Source organism: Emydura macquarii, unplaced genomic scaffold (genome assembly GCF_026122565.2).
Source record: "Emydura macquarii macquarii isolate MOO-44397 ecotype Brisbane River unplaced genomic scaffold, CSIRO-AGI_Emac_v2 contig_561, whole genome shotgun sequence".
NCBI lineage: Eukaryota > Metazoa > Chordata > Testudines > Chelidae > Emydura > Emydura macquarii.
Genome location: NW_027130698.1, coordinates 16,898,856 through 16,923,269, shown reverse-complemented (window position 1 = coordinate 16,923,269; position 24,414 = coordinate 16,898,856). Strand labels below are relative to the sequence as shown.

Below are 24,414 nucleotides of genomic sequence, written 5' to 3'. Positions count from 1 at the left end.
GCTGCCCGCTCCCCGCCCTGGGCGGGTCCCCCTGGGACCCCCTGTGGGTCCCCCTGGCCGTGCTGCCAGGCCAAGGCGGGGGGCTAACGCTGCATCCTTCCTACCCGCAGGGTCTTTGGCTTAAAGGACATCATCACGTACCCAAACTGCACCCACCCCAACGTCCTGCTGCTCAACACCAGCCACCCCTGGCCCGTCTACGTGAACCCCGGCATCCTGCTGCTGCTCTACTTCACCATGGCCTCTCTGCTGAAGATGAGGAAGCTGGACGCCGATGAATGGGTGAGGGGCGCTGGGGGCCGTGGACGCCGTGGGGCGGTGCTCGTTCTGCCCCCTTGTTCCCGCCCTCACGGTGGGTGCCGCCTGGAGCGGCGATGGGTGCTGTGTTGGCAGCTGGGAGGCTGGCGCTCTGGGGGGCGTGGGTGCTGGCCTCCGTGCCAGGGATGCTACCCTGCTGCGTAGCATGGGTCCAGAGCCCCAGACCATTGGCTTCCCCACTGCAGATTCTCCTCCCCCAGCCCTGCCAAGCAGGTGCCCCCTGCCCCCCGTGCCTGCAGCACAGAACCTGAGCAGCTCGGTGCCCCTGCCAGGCCAGGAGCATGCCCTGCAGTGTGTTTCCCCAGAGCGCGGCCTAATCCAGTTTGCAACGGCCGGGGTGCTGGGGAACCCTGGGGAGGGAGCGGGGCATGGCCGAGGCTGCTGCAGTGGGATTTGGGGTGGTCCTCCGGGCGGCTCAGTCCCACAGGTCTCCCCCCTCAGAGCAGGGAGATCATAGTCCTTCCTGGCACGGCTCTGGGGAGACCCTGCCTGGCATCCCCTCTATGGGGCAGCCCGTGCCGGCGGCGCTCGTGGCTGTCTGCCCCCCCCGGGGAGCACTTGGCGAGGCGCTGAGATTGGCTCTCACCCCGGTTCAGAAGGACGCGGCAGAGTCGGCATCGCAGCCGCCGGACGGGGAGCGGGTGGAACTGGAGAGCTGGCCCAGGGCGGGAGACGGCCTGGCCGAAGACACCAAGGTGAGGAGGGGGCAGCCGTGGCCCCTGGAGCTTTGGGAACTGGGCCCTGCTTCTGCGGTCGCCCTTTGGAGACGCCGCGGGGTCACAGGGCTTGGAAGGGTGGCAGGATCCACCCCCCCATCCCCCCGGCTTTTCCTCTGGAGTGCGTGCGGCAGCTGGCGCCTCAATGCCCCGTGTGACGGGACAGGAGGGGGGCTGGGCCGTGAGCCCCAGACAGGAGCTGGCTGGGCTAGTGGGGGGCCAGAGCGGGGATGGCATGAAAACAGGGAGGCTCTTCTGCCTGGAACCGGGGAATCTGGGAGTGGGGGGTGGCTGGGTGGGGGTGGAGGGGCTGCAGGGGGCAGGAATGAAGGGTCAAGGGGCTGGGGGCTCCAGATGGGCGAGGTCCTGGGGCTAAGCCCTGCAGGATCGCTGGTGGCAACGAAGGGCTTCTCAGGGTGGTACCCGAGGGTGCAGGAGCCGTGTGTGTGTGTGGGGGGAGGGGAACCAGAGTGAGGGGCTGTGAGGAGGGGGGCACATAGACCTGCCCCTTGCACCCTCCTTGGCTTTGAAACAGCCTAAGGTTTGCAGAAGGTCTGTTCCAGCCTGCCCCCCGCCCGGCTCTGACCCTCACCCCCCTACCCAGGGCCTCACCCCCTTCTGCTGTCTCTCTCCCTCCAGTTCATGCTGTCCCCGGGCACCGAGGCCTCCGCAGCGGACACCGAAAACTGCACCATCCACGTGATCGGGGCCCCCGCTCAGCCGGGGCAGCGGCGCGGTAACCAGCCCCGGCGGGACACGCTGGGGGGCCCTGCCCTCCCCTGGGCCTAGGTCTCCATCACGGCCCCCCTCACCAGGCTCCAGCTCTCTCTGCCCTTGGCTGAACCCCGCCCCGGGCTTGCAGCCCTCTGCCCCAGGGACCCCCTTTCCCTGGGCCCGGGGCGATGCAGTCTCCAGGCTCGGGGAGTGGGTGCGAGTCGAGGGCTGTCCCCTGGGATGGTTGCGGGGGGGGGGGGTGCAGCCGGGCGGCTCTGTGGCGGCTCTGACCCTCCGCGCCGTTCCCTTTGCAGCTGGTAAGAAGCGGGAGCGGCTGCCCTTGCATTTGCTGGGCCACGTGATCATGAAGCAGAGCTACGTCTGCGCCCTCATCGCCATGATGGTGAGGACTGGGCCGGGCTCGGAGCGGCTGGGCAGGGGGTGCGGGGGTGCAGCGGCTCTGGACCGGCACGGGACCCAGGAAAGCCAGGGCGAGCGCTCCCTGGGAACGGGCAGGCCAGGGCAGTTCTCTGGGCAGCACGCCCCCCTCTCCCTCCCGGATAACGAATCACCCCTGACTCTACGGTGCCCCCTAGCGCCGGGGCGGGGCAGGCAGCCCGGCAGGGTGGTGGTGGCGGGTTCCAGGCAGCCTGAGAACAGAGCCTCTTTTCCCCGGCCAGGTGTGGAGCATCACCTACCACAGCTGGCTGACCTTCGTGCTGCTGCTCTGGGCCTGCCTCATCTGGATCGTGCGCAGCCGGCACCACTTCGCCATGCTCTGCTCCCCCTTCATCCTGCTCTACGGCCTCGCCCTCTGCAGCCTGCAGTACGTCTGGGGCATGGACCTGGAGCCCGAGCTGCCCACCCGCGTGGGTTTCATGAGCCTGGAGCAGCTGGGGCTGGTCAGGACCAAATACCCCTGCTTGGACCTGGGGGCCAAGGTAGGCCTCTCCTCTCCCCGCTGCCCGGCCGCCTCCGGGCTGCGCGTCCGCCTGGTTCCTCGGCCGGTGACTGATCCGCCCCTGCTCCCCGCAGCTCCTCTACACCCTGACTTTCTGGCTGCTGCTGCGGCAGTTCGTGAAGGAGAAGCTGCTGAAGTGCCGGCACCGGCGCACCCCTCTGCTCGAGGTGACCGTCTCCGACGCAGGTGAGGGCCCCCTTCCCCACGGCCCCGAAACACCCGGAGATCCCGCCCGGGGCCTCGGCCTCCCCCAGCTCCGCTCACGGCAGGTGTAGGGGGTGCACGCTGGCTGGGAGGCGCTGCTCTGCCCTCCGCCATGCCCTGGGCTGGAGCGGGCCTGGCCTGGGCCTGGCCAGGGGCTGGCGTGGCGCTGCAGGCGGGCGTGTCGGGACGACGAGGGGCTGGTCTGCTGTCTGGCCGGAGGTGACCGCGGGGGGAGGCGGGCAGCCGGGCGCCCCCGGCTAGCAGGGTCCACGGGTGTCGCTCGGAGCTTCGCTGCGGGAACCCAGCGTCCTCTCAGCTGGGCACGAGCCAGGGAACGGAGCCCCTGTGGGCTGCACACGGGGCTTCGCCCCCAGGACCAGGGCACCGCCACCCGGGACAAGGCGCACCGCTCCCCCAGCGCAACGCTGACCGTGAGATGGGGCTGCCCGTGGTCCTCTCCCTGAGCGGGTCACGGGAGGTGGTCAGAACGGGGCCCCTGGAGAGCCTTGGCAGACTCTGGGGGCACTGCTCCGTTTCCAGTGGTTTGCAACCTGCGTCGGCCCAGGGACGTGGCGAGGGCCGGGGGTGAGACGCGCCATTTGCTCTGCTGCCCGGAGAGCGATTGTTCGGTCCCGGCCGAAGGGCCAGGATAGCGAGGGGGGGTGGAGAGCTGGCCCCCCCCCTGCCCGGGGCATAGAGGAAGGCATCTCGGGCGGCAGTGACTTCTGATCCCCGGCACCGGGCAAGGTGCCGTCCATCGGTTAAGTCGTGTGTTTGGGGATGGAGCCTGCCCCCCGCCAGGGAAAAGTGCCCGCGGTGTCGCCCCTGGCTCCGGGGTGGGCCTGGCACGTCGGGCAGCTCCGGCTCCCGTCCCCGGCTCTCACCCAGCCTGTGCCCTGCAGAGCCCAGCCGGCAGCGGCGGGTGCTGAAGTTCCTGGGCGAGCTGCTGACGGATCTCTACGCCAAGTACTGGATCTACGTGTGCGCCGGGATGTTCATTGTCGTCAGCTTTGCCGGCCGCCTCGTGGTCTATAAGATCGTCTACATGCTCCTCTTCCTCCTCTGCCTCACCCTCTTCCAGGTGAGGCCGGCGCCGGGCGGGAGAGGCAGGCCCTGCAAAGCCGGGAATGCTCCCTGCACGGGTGCCAGCCTCTGCGCCGGCGAGGAGGGCAGCTGCTTTCTCTGCCGGGGCCGCTTGCTGTCTGATTCCTTGGGCGCCTGCCCTGGGGTAGGCCGCTGAGTGCAGCTGTGTTGGGGTACCCGCCTGTGTCACGCCGGCAGAGGCGAGGGGACCGCTTGCCAGCGACCCCCTCGCCTGCCGCTGGGCAGGGGGTTCCCGAGCCAGAAAGAAATCCCCAAAAACACCTCTGGGGCGAATGGGCCACTCTGGGCGGCAGTCACCGGGCGGGGGGAGCAGAAGGGGCATCTCGGTAACCTCGAGTTAACTGGCCGGGCTCAGAGGGGCAGGAGGGGGCCACGCTGGGCCGGGCGACGGTCCAGGCTGGACACGGGCTCAGGAGAGGGGGCTCTGCGCCCACCGGGCCCTGTGCTGAGGACAGAGAAGCCGGGCAGCTCTGCCGGGGTGCCCGGGGAGGGCTGGCTGTGAAGCGGGGGGCGCAGGAGCGCCGGCTCCCTGGCGGGACGCTCACGGCTGCTCGTCCCCGCAGGTCTACTACAGCCTGTGGAGGAAGCTCCTGAAGGGCTTCTGGTGGCTGGTGGTGGCCTACACCATGCTGGTGCTGATTGCCGTCTACACCTTCCAGTTCGAGGACTTCCCCATGTACTGGCGCAACCTGACCGGCCTCACCAACCAACAGTGAGTGATGCCCCCGGGGGCAGGCGCCCAGCTGCCGCCCTCTGGTCCAGCCCTGACGCCGCCTGCAGAGAGCCGCAGGCCCAGCCTTGCTTAGCAGCTGCTTCAGCTGCCCAGGGGCTCAAACCCTGCCCACAGGCCCCCCCCCCCCATGGCCTGAGTAGGGCAGGGTCTGCGCCAGGAGCGGGGCTGGCTTTGAGGCCGGATCTGGCGGCGCTGAGCTGGCCTTTTCCAGACTCCGGCCCGGGGACGCCCCTCCGGAGAAGAAGGGCAGGATTGTTACCGCCTCCCGTTCTATAGAGGGGGAAACTGAGGCACAGGAAGGTGCCAGGACTTCCCCAAGGGAGTCTGTGGGAGAGCCGGGGATAGGAGCCAGGAGTCCCGTCCGATAGCAGACGCCGGCTCATGCTGCCGTCGCCCAGGCAGGTCCCGCGGAGGATGCACCTCTGTCCCCGTGTGCTGGGAACGAACGGGACCGGGGAGGCTCTGTAGCCAGAGCTCCATCGGTGACAGCCTGTGTCGCTGGGCGCTCTGCCTACATGCCCGTCTTCCCGCCAGGGCCGGGGGACTCCAGGGGGTCAGACTAGCTGCTCTCCCGCCAGGTGAGGACCGAGCCTGGCTGGGACCTGGGCGCGGGGTTGGTCCATCCGTCCCCGCTGTTCACACCAGGGGCCGAGGCCTGGCTTCGAATGGCGGTGTCCAGCAAGCCGCTCCTTGGGAGCAGAGACCCGGCCTCCTGCCCTGCGCCAGAGTCACCAGGGCTGGTGAAGTCAGGCTGGAGGCTGGTGCAGGGGGCCCGGCTGGAGCTCTCCCGCTCTGCTCGCCGCGGCTGGGGAGCCGCGGTTCAGGGTTGGATGCAGGAGCCCCGGGGGCTCCGTCGCCCTGGTCCTGAGCGGCTCTCCTTCCCCCATCCAGGCTGGGCGACTTGGGCCTGGAGCAGTTCAGCGTCTCCGAGCTCTTCTCCAGCATCCTCATCCCGGGCTTCTTCCTGCTGGCCTGCATTCTGCAGCTCCACTACTTCCACCGCCCCTTCATGCGCCTCACTGACCTGGAGCACGTGGCCTCCCCGCGGCCCCGCTGCCCCCCCACCTGCAGGTAGGCTGCCTTCCCGTCCAGTGAGCCGGCACCCTGGGGGGCCCTGATCCCGGGGGCAGCACACAGGCTGCAAAGTGGGGGGCTGGCATGGGACCCTGACATGAGGGCAGCCAAGGTCCTGGTGTCTCCCTGAGCCTGGACAGCGCAGACCCTTCCCTGGTGAAGCTCCCCTGCCTCCGGGCAGCACCGTGCCCCTCCCTTGCCCAGGCATTTGCCCCGTGTGTTTCAGGCATGGCATGCTCACGGCCTGGTGCCCGGCCGGGCAGAGACAGCTCCTGCCGCTGGCTGCACTGCGGGGCTGGGCCATCACTCCCACACCCGCTCCCCAGCTGGGCTGGCTGTCGGTGTCAGAGCCGGCCCTGTTCCGAGCTGCTCTTGCCAGGGCCTTGGGATCCAGGCAGTCTTGGGATCCAGGGGGCTCTGTGGATGCCAGGAGTTGCAGGAGCCGGATGGGCGGCTCACCAGGGCTGCCTCCCCTCTGAGTGCTGCCCCTCCACCACCCCCCTGGGCTCCGGATTGACCACCTTTTGGGATCTGACATCTGCTCCTTGGGGGGTGCCCAGCGCCGTGCCCCACGTCCCGGCCCCGGGGGTCCCCCGCTCAGCTCCTCCCCTGAGCCCCCGTCCCTTCCCTCCCCGCTGCAGGCCGGAGGAGGCGCTGGGAACTCGCCTGCTGCCCCATGGGGAGGAAGAAGCTGAACCCAGCGGAGACTCTGACTCGGCCTCAGAAGGTAAACACTCTGGCTGCACCCCAGCAAGGGGTGGGTGCTCGTGGGAGAGGGGTCAGGGAGCCCAGGAAGGGGAGGGGGAGTGCAGGGTGTGGGGGGGGCGCTGGTGCAGGCTATTCTGGGGGGCTGGCGTGGCTGTGACGAGCTGCCTTGCTTTGCAGTGATGCCCAGTAAGTGGGGCTTAGTGCTTGAGCGCCTGGTGGTGCTGGGCTGGACCTTCTCCGACATCATCACCCGCGGACAGGTCTTCGTGCGGCGCGTCCTGGAGCTGCACGTCCTCAAGCTGGTGGCCCTCTACACCGTGTGGGTGGCGCTGCAGGAGGTAACGGGGAGTGGAGGCGGGTCCCAGGGGGAGCGGGGGCCACAGGAGGTAACGGGAAACACTGGGGAGGCTCTGGCCGGGAGATCAGAAAAGAAAATGCTCACATAAGAACGGCCGTACTGGGTCAGAGCAATGGTCCATCTAGCCCAGTATCCTGTCTTCTGACCGTGGCCAAAGCCAGGTGCTAAAGAGGGAATGAACAGAACAGGTCATCATCAAGTGATCCATCCCATCGGCCATTCCTAGCCTCTGGCAAACAGCAACCCCTGCCTATCCTGGCTAATAGCCATCGATGGATCTAGCCTCCATGAACTCATCTAGTTCTTTTTTGAACGTCGTTATAGTCTAGTTCTTCACAACATCCTCTGGCAAGGAGTTCCACAGGTTGACTGTGCGCATTGAGTGAAGAAATACTTCCTTTTGTTTGTTTTTAAACCTGCTGCCTTATAATTTCATTGGGTGACCCCTAGTTCTTGTGTTATGAGAAGAAGTAAATAACACTTCCTTATTTGCTTTCTCCACACCAGTCATGAGTTTATAGACTGCTATCATATTCCCCCTTAGTCGTCTCTTTTCCAAGATGAAAAGTCCCAGTTTTATTAATCTCTCCTCATATGGAAGCTTTTCCATCCTCCTAATAATTTTTGTTGCCCTTTTCTGTACTTTTTCCAATTCCAATGTATCTTTTTTGAGCTGGGGCGACCACAGCTGCACGCAGTATTCCAGATGTGTGGATTTATTTAGAGGCAGTACGATATTTTCTGTCTTATTATCTATCCCTTTCCTAATAACTCCCAACATTCTGGTAGATTTTTAGACTGTCGCTGCACATTGAGCAGATGTTTTCAGAGAATGATCCACAGTGACTCCAAGATCTTGAGTGCTAACAGCTAATTTAGACCCCATCATTTTATATGTACAGTGGGATTATGTTTTCCAATGTGCATTACTTTGCATTTATCAACATTGAATTTCATCTGCCATTTTATTGTCCAGTCACCCTGTTCTGTGAGATCCCTTTGCAGCTCTTCACTGTCTGCTTTGAACTTAACTATCTCGAGTAGTTTTGTATCATCTGCAAATTTTGCCACCTCACTGTTTACCCCTTTTTTTCAGATCATTTATGAATATGTTGGACAGTGCTGGTCCCAGCACAGATCTGGTGGACACTGCTATTTACCTCTCTCCATTCCTAAAACTGACCATTTATTCCTACCCTTTGTTTCCTATCTTTTAACCAGTTACTGATCCAGAACAGGACCTTCCCTCTTATCCCAGGACCACTTACTTTGCTTAAGAGCCTTTGATGAGGGACCTTGTCAAAGGCTTTCTGACAATCTAAGTACACTATATTCACTGGATCACCCTTGTCCACATGCTTGTTGTCCTCCGCAAAGAATTCTAGTAGATTGGTGAGGCATGATTTCCCTTTAGGAAAGCCATGTGGACTCTTCCCCAACAACTCATATTCATCTATGTGTCTGATAATTCTGTTCTTTACTATAGTTTCAACCAATTTGCCTGGTATTGAAGTTAGGCTTGTCAGCCTGTAATTGCCAGGATTGCCTCTGGAGCCTTTTTAAAACATTGGCATCACACTAGCTATCCTCCAGTCATCGGGTACACAGGCTGATTTAAATGATAGGTTACATTCCACAGTTAGTAGTTCTGCAATTTCACGTTTGCGTTCCTGCCGAACTCTTGGGTGATACCATCTGGTCCTGGTGATTTATTGCTGTTTAATTTATCAGTTTGTTCCAAAACCTCCTCTAATGACACCTCCATCTGGGACAGTTCCTCAGATTTATCATCTAAAAAGAATGGCTCAGATGTGGTAATTTCCCTCATATCCTCAGCTGTGAAGACAGATGCAAAGGATTCATTTAGTTTCTCCACTATGTCCTTATCTTCCTTGAGTGCTCCTTTAGCATCCCCATCGTCCAGTGGCCCCACTGGTTGTTTAGCAGGCTTCCTCCTTCTGATGTACTTAAAATATTTTTTGAGTCTTTGTTACTTTTTGAGTCTTTGGCTAGCTGTTCTGCAAATTCTCTTTTGCCCTTCCTAATTATATTTTTACACTTCACTTGCCAGAGTTTATGCTCCTTTCTATTTTCCTCAATAGGATTTAACTTCCACTTCTTAAAGGATGCCTTTTTGCCTCTAACTGCTTCTTTTACTTCGTTGTTTAGCCTCGGTGGCACTTTTTTGGTCCTCTTACTATGTTTTTTAATTTGGCGTATACATTTACATTGAGCCTCTATTATGGTGTCTTTAAAAAGTTTCCATGCAGCTTGCAGGGATTTCACTTTTGGCACTGGGCCTTTTAATTTCTGCTTAACTAACTTCCTCATTTTTGTGTAATTCCCCTTTCTGAAATTAAATTCTACCGTGGTGGGCTGCTTTGGTGTGTGTGTCGTCGTCCCCCCCCCCCCCCCCCCCCCCCAGGGATGTTAAATTTTGTTATGTCATGGTCATTATTACCAAGTGGTTCAGCTATATTCATCTCTTGCACCAGATCCTGTGCTCCACTTAGAACTAAATCAAGAATTCCCTCTCCTCTTGTGGGTTCTAGGACTAACTGCTCCGAGAAGCAGTCATTTAAAGTGTCAAGTGCATCCCATCCTGAGGTGACAGGTACCCAGTCAATATGGGGATAGTTGAAATCCCCCGTTATTATTGAGTTTTTTATTTGTATAGCCTCTCTAATCTCCCAGAGCATTTCACAGTCACTCTCCCCATCCTGGTCAGGTGGTCAGCAGTATATCCTTACTGCTGTATTCTTATTATTCAGGCATGGAATTACTATCCATAGAGATTCTATGGCACAGTTTGGTTCATTTAAGGTTTTTATTGCATTTGACTCTGTGCTTTCTTTCACATATAGTGCCACTCCCCCACCAGTACGACCTATTCTGGCCTTCCGATATATTTTGTACCCTGGTATTACCGTGTCCCGTGGATTATCCTCATGCCACCAAGGTTCTGTGATGCCTGTTACATCAACATCTTCACTGAATATGAAGTGCTCAAGTTCACCCATCTAAATATTTAGACTTCTAGCATTTGTATATAAGCACTTTAAAAATTGTCACTTTTCAGCCGTCTGCCATCTGTGATGGAATGGAATGGGACTCTTTTTCATTTGACTGTTTCTCAGCAAATCCTACCCCTATTTTATCCTCTTCCGTCCTCTCCTCCTTACGAGGATATAGAGAATCTCCTTGAATAGATCCTCCCCTCAGCGATGTCTGTGTCCGAACCACATGCTCCTCTGCACCTGTCGGCTTTCCCCCAACCTTCAGTTTAAAAACTCCTCTATGATCTTTTTAATTTACGGGCCAGCAATGCGGTTCCGGTTTGGTTTCGGTGGAGCCCATCCTTCCTGCATAGGCTCCCCCTTTCCCAAAAGGTTCCCCAGTTCCTAATGGGTCTAAACCCCTCCTCCCTGCCCCATCGTCTTGTCCACGCATTGAGACCCTGCCGTTCTGCCTGTCCAGCTGGCCCTGCGTGTGGAACTGGAAGCATTTCAGAGAAAGGCCCCACGGCGCCTCCCACCAGCCCTAGAGTTGCTGCTGGGGAATCTCGCTCTGCCAGCCATGGGAAGGGCCCCATATGGGGCGGAGGGTTCCTCGGGGCAGGAGGCGGTACTGCATTGGGGTGCCGGAGGGGCAGCTAGCTAGCCCGGGGATTCCTTTGGCTGCCACGTTACCGTGGTGGGGCTGGACGTGGGGGTCTCCTGCCCAGCTCTGACGTGCCCCGCGAGGTGGCTGCGCTGAGCAGGGACGTGGGGCTGGGGCCAGGCCCTGGCGCCCCCCAGCTCTGCCCTCCACCCCCCTGCACTCTCTTCAGGTGTCGGTCATGAACTTCCTGCTGGTGGCGCTGTGGGCCTTCGCCCTGCCCTACTGCCGCTTCCGCCACATGGCCTCCTGCCTCTCCACCATCTGGGTCTGCATCATCATCGTCTGCAAGATGCTGTACCAGCTGAAGGTCGTCGACCCGCACGAGTACTCCAGCAACTGCACCAAGGTGGGTGCGCCGGAGGAGGGGTTCGGTGCTCCCAGACCGAGTCGCGGCAGCCCCCGGGGAGGGGCTCCCTCCATCCTGCCCCCGGGATGTGGTGGGCGTCGGCCAGGCGGAGCAGGGAGCCGCCACTCAGCGGCAGGGATTGGAAGCCGGAGGGGCTGACCCTCCGCCCCCACTGGAGAATCCCGGGGAGCCCCTGCCAGGGGGCCGGGGGCCTCGCCCAGCAGCTGATGTCCGTTTGTCCCGCAGCCTCAGCTGAACAGCACCAACCTGCAGGAGGAGGAGCTGAAGAACTCCACGCTCTACCGGGGCCCCGTGGACCCAGCCAACTGGTTCGGCATCCGCAAGGGCTTCCCCAACTTGGGCTACATCCAGGTGGGTGGTTCGGGGGGGTGCACAGCCCCCTGCTCTCTGCTGGACTCGCTGCCTGCTCTGTCCCTGGCCCACCCTGGGAGCGGTGAGGCCCACATAGCGGGCACGGGGCAGAGACCCACCAGGCAGGGCCCAAGGCAGGATTTGAGCCCAGGTGGGCAGAGGAGCTGTGAATCCAGGCGGGCTGCGGGCACGGCAGCACCTCACCCGCTTTCCCGGGACTCCTCCTGCCTCTCTGCCAACCCCAGCTGGGTGCTGCATCACGGCGGCTTAGCATCCTGCCCTCCCCCCCCCCCCCGAGTCCTCCCGCTGGGGTGGCTCCCGCCTGGCACTCACCTCTATCCCGGGCCGTTCCCCTGCAGAACCACCTGCTGGTGCTGACGCTGTTGGTCTTCGAGGCCATTGTGTACCGGCGCCAGGAGTATTACCGCAAGCAGTACCAGCTGGCGCCGCCGGCCACCCAGACCATCTTCGAGGAGGCATCCCGCGAGCACCTGGACCGGGGCCTGGCCAGCTGCGCCAAATATTTCATCAACTATTTCTACTACAAGTTCGGCCTGGAGGTGAGACGGGCGGGGCTCAGGGCATCCCAGCGTCACCCGCCCCGGACCCTGCCCTTGGAAAGAGGGCCAGGCGCCAGCCGATGGGGACGGGCATTCCCAGGTGCTGCCGCCCAGGATGCACTTCAGGGTGGCTGTTCCTGGCACAGGGCAGCGCCAGCCTGGCCCCGCCGGTGTGGGGTTACTGGCAGCTCATCCCCTCGCCTCCCCCCAGATCTGCTTCCTCCTGATGGTGAACGTGATCGGGCAGCGCATGAACTTCCTGGTGATCCTGCACAGCTGCTGGCTGGTCGTCATCCTGACCCGCCGCCGGCGCGCCGCCATCGCCCGGCTCTGGCCCAAGTACTGCCTCTTCCTGGCCCTCTTCCTCCTCTACCAGTACCTGCTGTGTGTGGGCTTTCCCCCCGCCCTGTGCAGAGGTAAGGGCTGGGGGGCCGGGACCATCTCTGCATGGGTAGCCACCCCTTTTCTTCCCCCTGCTCTCCGACCTCTGCACAGCGAGACCCCTTCCTTCCCCCCCGGATCTCTGCATGAGTAAGGGAGGCTCCTGTGTTCTCAAACTCCCCTCTCTGGAGCAGGCCCAGAAGCAGACATAGGGGTGTGGGGGAGAGGGGGGACGTGTGGGACCCCCCGGCTGACCTCTCCTCTCCTTGGCAGACTATCCCTGGAGGTGGAGCCGCAGCATCCCCATCAACTCGGCTCTCATCAAATGGCTGTACCTGCCTGACTTCTTCACCGCGCCCAACTCCACCAACCTCATCAGTGAGTTCCCGTCCGCGCCCCACGCCACGGGCCCGCCCCCCCAGCCCCACTGCTTCCATCCGCCTGCCCACCCACCCTCCCAGCAGAGCCTGGCCACAGAGCCCTGCGCTCGCTCTTGGCTCTGGGCAGCCGAAATGCCTCATTCCCAGCCTTGGGAGCAGATCTTAGTTGCCAGTGTCCATCCCCTGGGGAGTCCCACAGGCCTGACTCTGCCCCTGCATAGCCCCCCTGCTAGCCAGAGGGGCTTGTCTGCAAGCCTTGCCCAGTGTTCCCATGACCTGGCCAGCTGGGTATTTATCATGTGCTTCACGTCTCTGACCATGTCATGAGGAGCAGCTTCCACTGAGGTGAGAACCAGCTGTGCCTCCTGGGGGGGCGGGGCCAAGCTGGGGTCCGCCTCCTCTGGTGGGAGGAGGCGGGGCCTGGCTGGGGTCCGCCCCCTTTGGCGGGAGGAGGAGGGGCCTGGCTGGGGTCCGCCCCCTTTGGCGGGAGGAGGGCGTCCATGGTGGGATGGCGGGGTCCCTTTGACTCTCTGCTGCCTGCAGGCGACTTCCTGCTCTTGCTCGGCGCCTCCCAGCAGTGGCAGGTCTTTGCGGCCGAGCGGACGGAGGAGTGGCTGATGGCGGCCGGGGAGAACACGGAGCAGGTGGAGCTGGCGAGGGGCAGACCCAACCCGGTGCCCAACTTCATCAACTGCAGGTGGGGAGGAGGGGTCGGGCTCCCCGGGGCTGTGCTGGGAAACGGGCAGGAAACCTGGGGCTGTGCCCATAGTCTGTCGGCAGTGGGGCTGGGGACTCACAGGCCCTGGCTCAGGGCAACGGGGGCCGCTGCTCTGGCCCCCTTTGGGCGGGGATGAGGCATTGAGGCTGCCGGTGACCCGTGCGGCCTCTTGCTCTGCTCCTGGGGGAGGGGGTGTCCTGCCCTCTGGCCCCCCCAGCGGCCCAGGACCAGGCCCGGGAGGGACACCCCAGGGCTGCGGGCGCGGCTCTGAGCAGGCTGCCCCGTCCACAGGTCCTACCTGGACATGCTGAAGGTGGCCGTCTTCCGCTACCTCTTCTGGCTCGTCCTCGTCGTGGTCTTCATCACCGGCGCCACCCGGATCAGCGTCTTCGGCCTGGGCTACCTGCTGGCCTGCTTCTACCTGCTGCTCTTCGGCACAGCCATGCTGCGCAAGCCGGCCCGGGCCCGGCTGGTGCCCTGGGACTGCCTCATCCTCTACAACGTTGCCGTCATCGTCTCCAAGAACATGCTCTCGGTGGGTCCTCGCCCCTGCCGGGAACGGGCGCCGGGCACTGCGGGGGAGGCAGGGGCACGGCTGGGTTTGCCCCCCAGCTCTGCTCTGTGCCATGCCCCCGGCACCCTTCCCCCGGGGCAATCTGCCACTGGCCGCTGCCCCCGACCCATGGAGACGTCCTCGGGCTGGGCGGGCGAGGGGGGCTCAAGCCTTCCTTGTCCGGGCCGGAGTCAGAGCCCGGGTTGCCCTGCGGCAGCTTCACGTGCTGCTCAGGGAAGCCCCTTCCTCCCTAGGGGACCCCCGGTGCCCCGGCTGGGCAGGCGCGCCCGTTAGATGAAGGGGAGTGTGGAGCAGAGTGGCAGGAGTCCGAGCGGGCAGCGTAGGGGGAGGGGAACGGTCCCCCGAACCCTTGGGGAGCCCCCAGCTCCGAGCTGTTTGCTCAGAGGTGCCTGGCGTGGAGAAGACGGGGGGCCTGACCCCCTCCCCTCGCTCTGTCCTGGCAGCTCCTCTCCTGCGTCTTCGTGCAGCAGATGCAGAACAACTTCTGCTGGGTGATCCAGCTCTTCAGCCTGGTTTGCACCGTCAAGGGCTACTATGACCGTGAGTGTCCCTCGGCTGGGCGGGCACGGTGCCCGCGGGCAGGGTTAGTGCGGGGCACGGCCCTAGAGATCTCGGCCCCGGTCTGGGCGTGGGCGGGATCTCTGGGGAAGAGCAGAGGCCTCACAGCAGCCCCTCTGTTCCCCCACACTCTGCTGCGGTATGCCTGGGGCTCCCCCAGTACCAGGGGCTGGCAGGGAGCAGGGGGCACATTGAGGCCTGGGATCCCCCAGTGTCAAGAGGCTGGGGGGGCTGAGGCTCAGGGTCTAGTGGGGTTGGAAGTGGCGGGGCCCAGCACTGGGGGGAGGTGCCCAGAAGGCAAACGCTGAGCCCTAGAGCTGCGGGAGGGGCAGAGAGAGGCCCCGGGTCTCCAAGGGTGCGTCTACATGGCATTGTAACCCCAGGCCTGTGGACCCGGCGTTTCCAAGAGCGTCCGCCCTGCACCGTGAACCTGGGCTTGCAGGTGCCAATCCCAGGTCTCCCAGCCGTGTCCGTACTGCGCTGTGCAGTCCTTCCGAGGCGGGTCTGCGCCGCGAGCCGCGTCCACACTTCAGAACGACAGGGCTTGGCCCCGAGTCACTACAGGTCTCGGGCGCTGACTCCCCTCCCCCCCCAGCGGGCTCCTAGGGCCCAGGTCTTGGGTGCTTGTGACCCGAATCAGACTGAGTGGTGTGTGGACGGGGCGTGGGCTCAGACCCGAGCCAGAGCCTGGGGCAGCGTGCCGTGTAGACGCAGCCCTAGTGCTGGGGACGGAGTCCGCGCCAGGCTCCGCCTTGCCCCCTGAATGCTCCCGTCTCTCTGCTTTGCCAGCCAAGGACATGAGCAAGGACCAGGACTGCTCGCTGCCTGTGGAGGAGGCTGGCATCATCTGGGACAGCATCTGCTTCTTCTTCCTCCTTCTCCAGCGCAGAGTCTTCCTCAGTTACTATTTCCTGCACGTCATGACCGAGCTCCAGGCCTCGGCCTTGCAGGCCTCCAGGTGGGGCCGGGTCCCGGTGGGCCGAGCGGGGAGCCCCCTCGCCCCAGGGCGGAGCTGCCTGTGTGGCACGGTGCCCCGTGCTGCTGCCCCCGGCCCAGCCTGTGCTCTGAGAACCGGAGCCGGTGCCGACGTAGCACTTCTCGCTTGTGCCCCCTGCTTCTCACGGCCCGCAGAGGCTGAAGGCCCCGCTTCCCACCGCCTCTGGCTCCCGTGGGGCGCTGGGGATGGGAGGCCCCTGCTCCTGTGGGTCCCCTGGCCCCTGTGCCGTAGGCCCCACCACCACAGGCCAACGGGGCTGGAGAATCCGGCTTCCCGGGGAGGTTGGAAGTGCCGGTTCTCTGCTCCAGAGCCCGAGACGCTCCCTTCTCCCTCGTGCCCTGAGCGGTGGGCATGGGGTCTCCCCGACCCCGGAGCAGGTGCCTGGAGTGCCCCCGGAGGTGTGGTGGGGGGAGGGACGACGGGCGGGGGGCGCGCCCTGGCTCACGGCCCCGTGGTGTCTCCGCAGAGGCTTCGCGCTGTTCAAGGCTAGCATCCTGAAGAGCATGAGCTCCCACCAGCAGAGCGAGGAGAAGTCGCTGGCCCAGCTCAAGCGACAGTGAGTGACTGCGGGCCGGCCGGGGGGTCTCATGGCCCACAGACCCTCTCAAAGGGGCGTTGGGGATCTGGGGGGCAGGGGCAGGAATTGGCCAAGGGGAAGGTCTCCTCTACCTGTGGTTGGAACCTCTGAAGGCCGGAGACTCCCCAGCAGGGTGGGGGGGGGGTTCCACCCCAGATGGACGGACGGACAGAGCGGGGGGACAGACCGTCTGCAGCGGCTCTGTGTTTGTGGCCGCAGGATGGAAAGGATCCGAGCCAAGCAGGAGAAGCACCATCTGGGGCAGCGCCCCAGCGACTCCACTGAGGCCCCGGAGGAGGAGCAGCCAGGTGAGAGCCGTGGGGCCAGCCGGGAGTGGGGTGCACAGCCTGGCCCCCCGGGAGCGGCAGTGGCTCCAGCCCAGCGCTAGCACCGGCTGCCGTCCCCCAGGGAGCCCTGTGCACTACGCTGCCCACCCCTGGCTGGTGTCCCAGTCAGAGCCAGGCTGGGATAGGCTGGGCCATGGGGCAGGAGGGGTCTGGCGGAGAGTGGCTTTGGGGGAGCTGGGGTGCACAAGGTGGGGCCGCGTGGCCCTCGCCGGGTGCCATGGAGAGCCTTAGCCAGGCAGCCTGTAACCCCCTGCCTCCACATCCCCGGTCCCCTGCCCTTCCATGTGTGTCTGTCATTCCCCTGCCCCACGGATCCATTCTCATCAGTGCAGTGGGGCACTTTGCCCTCAGAGGCGCCACCCGTGGGGGGGCACGGCTGGTTTCATGCCCCCGTAGCCACGGGCCTGGGAGCTGCTGGGGCCACGACTGTGTTTGTGAAGAGTCTGAGCCACCCAGGGATCCCGGCTTCCTTCCTCCCTGCCCCAGTCACCCCCGAGCCGCCCCGGGGCTGGGTCGGGCACACAGGGCACGTCCCTTTCCCGCCAGTGCTGTGGGCCTGGCCCCTGGTTTGACCTGCCCCGTGCCAAGATCTGAGCCGGGGTCTTGGCTGCCGTTGGGCAGTGGGGGCGGCTGTGAGCTGCTGTGGCCGAACGGCGCCCTGCCACGGCCGCTGTGGTCCTCACCCTCCGATGTGCCCGTTCCGCAGAGCCAAGTGGCGAGACGGCCCCTTCCCGGCAGAGGAGGAGGAGGTGGTGGCGGCCCTGGTTAGACCACGCCGCAGGTACCCCCTGCCCCAGCATGGAACACTAACCCGGGCGACTGCCCCCCGCTTCTAACCCTCCCGGTGCTGGGGTCGCTAGCGCCTGCCCCGGGCTGCGGAAGGAGAGGGGCCCGTCTCCTGCCGGCTCGCCCGGCCCCTCTGCAGCCCTGGGGCAGCACCTCCAGCGGCGCCTTCTTCGCGGCTAGCCCCGGTGGTGGTGTCTGCCCTGACCTGCCTGCCCCGAGCCCAGCTCCCCACGGACGTTAACCTGGTGCGCCTGTGCATGTCGGTACTAATCGGTGAGGGGCTCGGGGACAAATCCTAGGTGCCGATTGGAGCCCGTTTATAGGCAAGTCCCGGGACAAAGCCCCTCCGAGCAGAGGGTCACAGGAACCAAGGCTACGGGCTCTGTCCAAGGCGAGGCTGGGTTACCCGCAGCTAAAGGGCGTGCTAAATCGCGGGCCCGGGGACATGCACGTTCAGGTCAGGCTGGCCCCTGAAAACCGCCGAGCACCCGGCCATTGGAGCGCAGCGCCCCAGGGCACTATGCCCGGGCTCCAGGGCCGGTCGGCGGCTGATTGGGAGGCAGCTGTTTGCACGTTGGTCCGGCAGAGCGCCCGGCGGCTCTTCGGGCAATAGTCCACGGGGACTCCGCTCCTGGGGTGCGGGAGATCGGATTCTTCGGCCAGCTGTGTCTGTTGGGGTTCCCTCTGAGCGCCCGTGGCCGCAAGGCAGATTGGCGCGGTGTCCACCACCCCTCGGCGTGCCGGGCTGGGGGTACGTAGGTAGGGAGCCAGTGGCTTCTTGGCAAAGTATCTGCGTGCACACGTGCATCAAGAGAGGAGTCTGCGGAGCTTGCCGCCGGGAGGCGCGCTGGGACCAGGGGGACCGCTGGTGTCTCTTGGGAAATGAAACCCCGGTCGGGGGCAGGGACCTTCCTTCTCGTTCACGCCCTGATGCCGGCTGCGGTGTGTTGTCTGTGTCCCCCCCGTCCCCCCCCCGGCTCCCCGCAGTGCTGCACTCAGGTGAGTACTTCCTCTTCGAGTCGGACAGCGAGGAGGAGGAGGCCAGCCCGGAGGAGCAGAAGCCGTCCAGGCAGAGCGCGTTCCAGGTAAGGGCCGCCCCCAGTCCGTCCGTCCGCTCTGCGCTTGCCCCGTCTGTCCGTTCATCCATCCACATTCTGTCCACCTATCCCTGTTCTCACCCATCGGTGTGTCTCCTCTGCCCAGCCCCATTCCATGCCCCCTGCTCTCCCTCCGGCCTGTCTGCTTTCGTCCAGGCTAGAGGAGGCTGCCGTGAGGGCCCCCTGGGCTCCCTTGGCGGTGGGTCGCTGTGCCGGTGCCGTGCAGGACCAGACTCCAGCGCCCGGCGGGCTGCCCGGGTGTGCAGACGCCCCTGGGTAGTTCACGGCACCAACATCGGGGAAGCTCGTGGCTGGGCCGGAGCCGCCCCCTCACTGCCCCTCTGGGCAGGGGCAGTGGGGCGAGCTGGTCCTGGGCTTGGGCGGTGGCTCTGAGCTCTGCCCCTTGTCTCTCGGCTCCAGCTGGCGTACCAGGCCTGGGTGACCAACGCCAAGTCGGCGCTGAAGGAGCGGCAGCGGCAGGACGCGGAGTCGCCAGCAGGTGGGACGGGCTTGCCCTCCTCTGCCCCTTGCCCAGCCCGCCCCGGCTGAGATCGATGGGGCCAGGGAGCCCTCTGGGCTTGCAGCACGTCCTTTCCCAAACCGGGGGGAGCCCCGGCTGGGCACGGCCTGGCCCTTGGAGGGGAGAGTGCGACAGGGGGCATGACACCCTTCGTAAAGCCCCATTTCCCTCCCCATTGTTCCCCGTGGCCCCATCCTCTCCCCAGGAGGGACGTGGTAACCCTTGCTGTAGAGGTGCCCCTGCTCCGCTCCCAGTGCCCCCAGGCCTTCCTAGGAGCCGCGAGCCCCACTGAGGCTGAGTGTGGCCGCATGGAGGCTGGGCGACCGGCTGGTTTCAGGGGTGTAACCTTGCAGGGGACGGCGAAGTTGGAGACGCCTGTGAGGCCGAGGTGCCCGAAGAGCCTGAGGACCAAGAGGAGGAGGAGGACACAGGTGGGTGGGAGGCCTGGCAGATGGGGAGAGCTGGGGGATCATGTCCCCTATAGCGCTGGCCCCCCGCTGTGCCAGGCAGAGGGGGTGGAACGGGCCCCATTCCCTCCCCCGCATGCCTGGAGTGGGATCGGCCAGAGAGCGCCCCCCAGGGGGGACACCTGCCCTGCCCCCCTCAGGGCCTTGGGGAGGGGGCGTGCCCACAGCCAATGGGGCTGGACAGGAGGGCTGCCAGACTGGACTTTGCTCTCTGCGCAGCACAGAGGCAGGGGACACCGGTCACCCTAGGCCCAGCTTGGGAAGCCTCTGAGCCCCCACCTCTCCCGTGTGGGGCTGCCTGGCCCCCATGAGAGCAGCCAGGGGCCTCCTCCCTGACCCCTGGGTGGCCGGGGCCCCCTCCCCCAGCTGGCGCCGTGGTTCTGGACAGCAGCTTCCCCCCCTCCCTGCAGAGAGGAGCAACGTGGTGCAGCGGGCGCTGAACAAGGTGCGTTTCCTGTGGGTGCTATGCCAGGCCACGGTGGACGGGCTGACCCAGTGGCTGCACACCTTCACCAAGGAGCACACGGACATGTCCACCATCCTGCGGGGCGAGAGATACGTCCTCACCCAGACGCTGTCCCAGGTAGGTGCGGGTGGAGGGAGGAGAGACGCAGGCGCTGGGGCCAACTCCCCCGCCCCCTGCTCGGCCCCGGGTGACGCTGCGGTTCCCCTGGCAGGGAGACGAGGTGCACGAGAGGGTCCTGGACGACCTGTACCAGCCGGCGCCCGGCGACGAGACGGACCTGGTCGTGGACTCTCACCACAGCATGGCTTCAAGGCAGGTGCATAGATGGCCCAGGGGGCACTGGGAGGGCCAGCTCGGCCCAGAGCCGCATTGGTTTGCTTCCTTCTCTGCAGGCTGGTGCCCTCCCCTGCGGGGTCTCTGCCCCCCCATGCAGTCCCTGCCCCGCCGCTGCTGGTGCTGCTGCTCCTCCCCTCCAGCCCCACTAAGCCTGCCGTGCCCCAGAGCACCCCTGAACCCCAGCATTGCCCACGGCAGGGGGCAGCTGTGCCTCCCCCCCCCCCGCTGCAAGCACCAGCTGCTGAGGGAGGCCACCCTTCCTGGGGCTAGCCCTGACCCTGTGCTCATTGCCCTCCCCAGTGGGTGCGAAGGAGGCGACCTTCTCAGCAGCAGGGCTGAGGGCACCGACAGCGCCACCTCCCCCCTGACAACCGGCTACAACAGCGAGGAGCAGATAGTGACCCTGGGCTCCCAGGAGGACGTGGAGCTGATCCAGGGCTCCCAGGAGCTCCTGGCGTATCCCAGGAGCCGGACCCGAACAGCCAGTGAGCTGCTGTCCAGCAGGTAGTGGTTTGGGGGCCCCAGGAAGCTCAGGGTGAGAGCCTCCTTCTGGTAATGGTGCAAAGCATTGTGGGTAAGACGCAAATCAGCAGGCCACCTGGCAAGGCGGCCTCTAGTGGCAGATGTGTGTGCCTGCGCCGCTGCTCTGGGCACTACCCCTGGGGCGCACATGGAGGTGAGGGACCCGGTTCCGGTCCAAGGGCTGATCTCCCAGTGACGGGCACTGGGCCTGCAGTGGGCGGGAGGCTGTGCCCGGCAGCCCCGAGAGGAGGGGAGCCCTTGGACTGCTTCAGTGCCGTGCTGCTGGTCTTTGAGCCAGAAGACAGGCCGTGAGAGGGTGGCCGGTGCAGGGGCGCCGGGGGCTGGTGGCCAGAGGCCGGTGGTTCCCCTCACGTCTGGCTCTCTCCGGCTCAGGCAGGTCTTTTTCGAGGAGCTGGAGGAGTCGGAGCGGTTCTACCAGTCCCAGAACCGCTTCCTCAAGCTGCTGCTGGCCCTCTACCACTTCGTGGCCGCCCACTCCGAGCTGCTCTGCTACTTCCTCATCGTCCTCAACAACATGGTGACCGCCTCCGTCATCTCCCTCTTCCTGCCCATCCTGGTCTTCCTCTGGGCCATGCTCTCTATCCCGCGGCCCAGCAAGCGCTTCTGGATGACGGCCATCGTCTTCACCGAGGTGGGGGCCCTCTCCGGGCCGGGTGCTGCCTGGTGCCGCGGACGGACTCTTCCCTTCCGGACAGGGAAGCCAGCCTTAACTCTGCCCAGCGGGCTGGGGTGGGCTTGCTGAGCCCCGTGTCCTGCCTGGTTCCCCGCTGATCCCTTCTCCCCTCGGCAGGTGATGGTGGTGGTGAAATACCTCTTCCAGTTCGGCTTCTTCCCCTGGAACAGCTACGCCACGCTGGTGCGGAACGAAGCCAAGCCCTTCTTCCTGCCGCGCATCCTGGGCCTGGAGAAGACCGACCACTACATCAAGTACGACCTGCTCCAGCTCCTGGCTCTGTTTTTCCACCGCTCCCTTCTGCTGGTAAGAGCCGGGGTGAAGGGTGGCGGGGGGGACGTTGCTGCCGAAAGCCAGGCCCTGACGCTCGCTGCCCCAGACATGGGGGACAGCCCTAGCCCTGGGCCCGCCCTGTGCCAGCGCTGCTGTTCCCCTGGAAGCTGCAGGAAGCAGGGTAGCGGAGGTGGGATGCTGGCATCTGGGGTGGCAGCCTTTCCCGAAGCGAAGGGCACACTCCTGGAGGGGCGTGGGGCCAGCTGGGGGGGCACCGAATTGCTCCCTGGGGTGGCAACGCAGAAATCAGTCTCGAGTGGTTCTGGCCATCGAGATCTTCAAGCAGAGAGGCCAGTGTGAGCAGCTCTCAGGCTGACGGGCTGCACTGGAGACGGAGCGGTTGGCTCGGAGGGGGCGTGAGCGCCCGCCACCCCCCCCCCCACCCCCACGTTTCAATAGGTGCCAATGGTGGTACCTTAAATGGTCAATGATTCGGCTGCTCGTCAGCCTGTGGGGAGGGAAGAGAGAGGGCCAGGTTCTGCAGCGCGATAGCCAGGGAAGGCGGGTACATCCCGGTGCCCGGGCCTCTGACAACATGCGGGGGGTGTGGTGCCGTGGGTTTCGTGTCACTGGAGGGGGCTCAGCTGTCAATGTCTGGGAGGTGCCACGGTCAGGGATAGCACGTCCGGCCACGCCACGCTGCAGGCTGGCGCTGACCCCGGGCGCCCCTGTCCCCTGCAGTGCTACGGCCTGTGGGATCAGAAGGAGGACGCCTTCGCCAAGTGGAAGCGAGAGGCCGAGCGGGCGGAGGAGGAGGAGAAGCGTGAGGCGGAGGAGCCTCCCGCCGGGCCAGCCGGGGGGGACGGAGCGGAGCCTCCCGCAGCGAATGGGGCAGAGGTGGTGGCAGCAGGGCCGGCGCTGGAGCCCCCGCCCCAGGAGGAGGGGGCCGGGGAGGGGAAGAAGGGGAGCCGCCTGCGGTTCCGGAAGAAGAAGGAGAAGAGGCGGTGGACCAAGAAGCAGGAGGCGGTGGCAGCGGCTGGTATGTGGTGGGAGCTTCCGGTGGGGTTGAGGGGGGCAGGGGCACGTTCCCCCCCTGGGAGACGCGAAGAACTCCAGCAGGGTCACTAGGCCATTCTGCTGAGATCTTCCTTCCAGACCCGGCACGGCCGGGACCCGCTGCCAGAGAGGACTGTGGGGGTCCCTCTGTGCTGCCCTGGGGACAGAGCAGAGCAGGGGTGTTCTCCCACCCCACCCGTCGTGCTGGGGGCTAACGCTTGCTTGGTTTCCGAACCGCAGCGGTGGAGGAGGAGAAGGAGGAGGAGGAGGAGCAGGAGAAGGAGGAGAAGGAAGAGAAGAAGCCGAGCCCATCCCGGGAGAAGCTGAAGGCTGCTGGACTTAGAGTCAAGCTCTTCTTCCTCGCTGCGTAAGTGACCCCAAGCGTCGGCCCGGAGCGAGGTCAGGCCTGCCTCTGCGACCCCCGTGTGTGTGTGTGTGTGTGTGTGTGTGTGTGTGTGTGTGTGTGCGCGCACCCTTGAGGCCCCCCCGCCCTCCCCCTCAATTTGTCAGGTGTGGAAGGGGAAGAGATTCCCACTTCCATGAACCAAACGTTGATTTGCTTCTTGGCTGCAGGCAGGCTGCCCAGCTGCCTGGGGGTGCCTGGGGGGGTGGGGCCCTGCCCCCCGGCTGTCTGGGGGTGCCCGGGGGATGCCCTGGCTGAGTAGGCCAACCGGCCTGAGTGCCTCACTGTTACCCGCACACACTGGGGCACCCACCTTTACCCCGACGGGAGGGATCAAGGCATAACTGGGTTAAGGCAGCCCCACCCTTTCCCAGGCCATCGGGTTCTGGGGGAAAGGCACCTACCCGTACCCAATTCACACTCGTAGCCCAGTCCGACCGTCCTTTAACCCACCCTACCCCACCACCATAGCTGAGTTAAATACTGCACAGTTAGTTGTGCAACAGACAGACACAATCAAAGGACCAGACAGACACCATCCAGCCAGACAATAGAGAAGTGAGAACCACAAGACACCCCAATAAAACGTGTAGGTTTTCCAACCTCTTGAGATCTGTTTCTTTATCGGGTGGTGGTGGGTGCTGTCAGGACAGTAGCACCTTCGTTCCAGCCGGATATCACGCTGGTCGAGGTAATGCAGATGGGGATGTGACGATGTGACCACCTGCTTCCTAGCTCCCGGCTGCTGGCTGTGCTAATACGGCTGCAGCTGCTTAGCCAAAGAACACAGCCTGAGACCTTACACCACCTGCTTTCAGGACACAGAACGTGTACCGGCCGCTGAGGGGCTTCTTCTGGGACATCTTGCACACCAAGTACCGGGCTGCTACTGACGTCTACGCCCTCATGTTCCTGGCGGACGTGGTCGACTTCATCATCATCATCTTCGGCTTCTGGGCTTTTGGGGTAAGAAGGGCTGAGATGCCGGGCAGGACACTCTCCCGGGGATCTGCAGGGCCCCGCTAACCTGGTCCAGCAGCAGGAGAGAGCCTCTCCGCAGGGTTGGAGCCTGGGCTCCCCAGCCAGGCGTTGCGCCCTGTAACTGCCCATCTCACGGCTTCCCCCAGAAACACTCGGCCGCCGCGGACATCACCTCCTCGCTGTCGGACGACCAGGTGCCGGAGGCCTTCCTGGTCATGCTGCTCATCCAGTTCTCCACCATGGTCGTGGACCGAGCCCTCTACCTACGCAAGACCGTGCTGGGCAAGCTCATCTTCCAGGTCATCCTGGTCTTCGGCATCCATCTCTGGATGTTCTTCATCCTGCCGGCAGTCACCGAAAGGTACCGCGGCCTGGCTGAGCCCCCGGAGCCCTCCCCGCCCGTCTCCCTGCTCCCGCCCGGGCACTGCACAGCACTCCGCTCCCAGGAGTATC

The 24,414-nt window shown here is 64.3% G+C and overlaps 1 protein-coding gene across 1 annotated transcript in view; it reads left to right on the top strand.

Moving 5' to 3' along the window:
• The window catches only part of PIEZO1 (piezo type mechanosensitive ion channel component 1 (Er blood group)), an 85,012-nt gene that overhangs the window by 54,081 nt on the left and 6,517 nt on the right, over positions 1-24,414 (top strand). Inside the window, exons 8-42 of the mRNA XM_067540235.1 lie at positions 111-282; positions 915-1,013; positions 1,674-1,770; positions 2,063-2,151; positions 2,429-2,689; positions 2,784-2,895; positions 3,816-3,994; positions 4,581-4,729; positions 5,642-5,821; positions 6,466-6,551; positions 6,710-6,870; positions 10,720-10,896; positions 11,143-11,268; positions 11,628-11,828; positions 12,040-12,244; positions 12,483-12,587; positions 13,133-13,286; positions 13,599-13,842; positions 14,325-14,421; positions 15,229-15,397; positions 15,903-15,992; positions 16,233-16,321; positions 17,067-17,141; positions 18,134-18,231; positions 18,664-18,742; positions 19,117-19,194; positions 19,641-19,813; positions 19,908-20,008; positions 20,333-20,536; positions 20,948-21,206; positions 21,366-21,554; positions 22,263-22,560; positions 22,818-22,944; positions 23,799-23,946; positions 24,108-24,322. Coding sequence (XP_067396336.1) covers positions 111-282; positions 915-1,013; positions 1,674-1,770; positions 2,063-2,151; positions 2,429-2,689; positions 2,784-2,895; positions 3,816-3,994; positions 4,581-4,729; positions 5,642-5,821; positions 6,466-6,551; positions 6,710-6,870; positions 10,720-10,896; positions 11,143-11,268; positions 11,628-11,828; positions 12,040-12,244; positions 12,483-12,587; positions 13,133-13,286; positions 13,599-13,842; positions 14,325-14,421; positions 15,229-15,397; positions 15,903-15,992; positions 16,233-16,321; positions 17,067-17,141; positions 18,134-18,231; positions 18,664-18,742; positions 19,117-19,194; positions 19,641-19,813; positions 19,908-20,008; positions 20,333-20,536; positions 20,948-21,206; positions 21,366-21,554; positions 22,263-22,560; positions 22,818-22,944; positions 23,799-23,946; positions 24,108-24,322 — 5,286 coding nt within the window. The remainder of the gene's footprint in view (positions 1-110; positions 283-914; positions 1,014-1,673; positions 1,771-2,062; positions 2,152-2,428; positions 2,690-2,783; positions 2,896-3,815; positions 3,995-4,580; positions 4,730-5,641; positions 5,822-6,465; positions 6,552-6,709; positions 6,871-10,719; positions 10,897-11,142; positions 11,269-11,627; positions 11,829-12,039; positions 12,245-12,482; positions 12,588-13,132; positions 13,287-13,598; positions 13,843-14,324; positions 14,422-15,228; positions 15,398-15,902; positions 15,993-16,232; positions 16,322-17,066; positions 17,142-18,133; positions 18,232-18,663; positions 18,743-19,116; positions 19,195-19,640; positions 19,814-19,907; positions 20,009-20,332; positions 20,537-20,947; positions 21,207-21,365; positions 21,555-22,262; positions 22,561-22,817; positions 22,945-23,798; positions 23,947-24,107; positions 24,323-24,414) is intronic.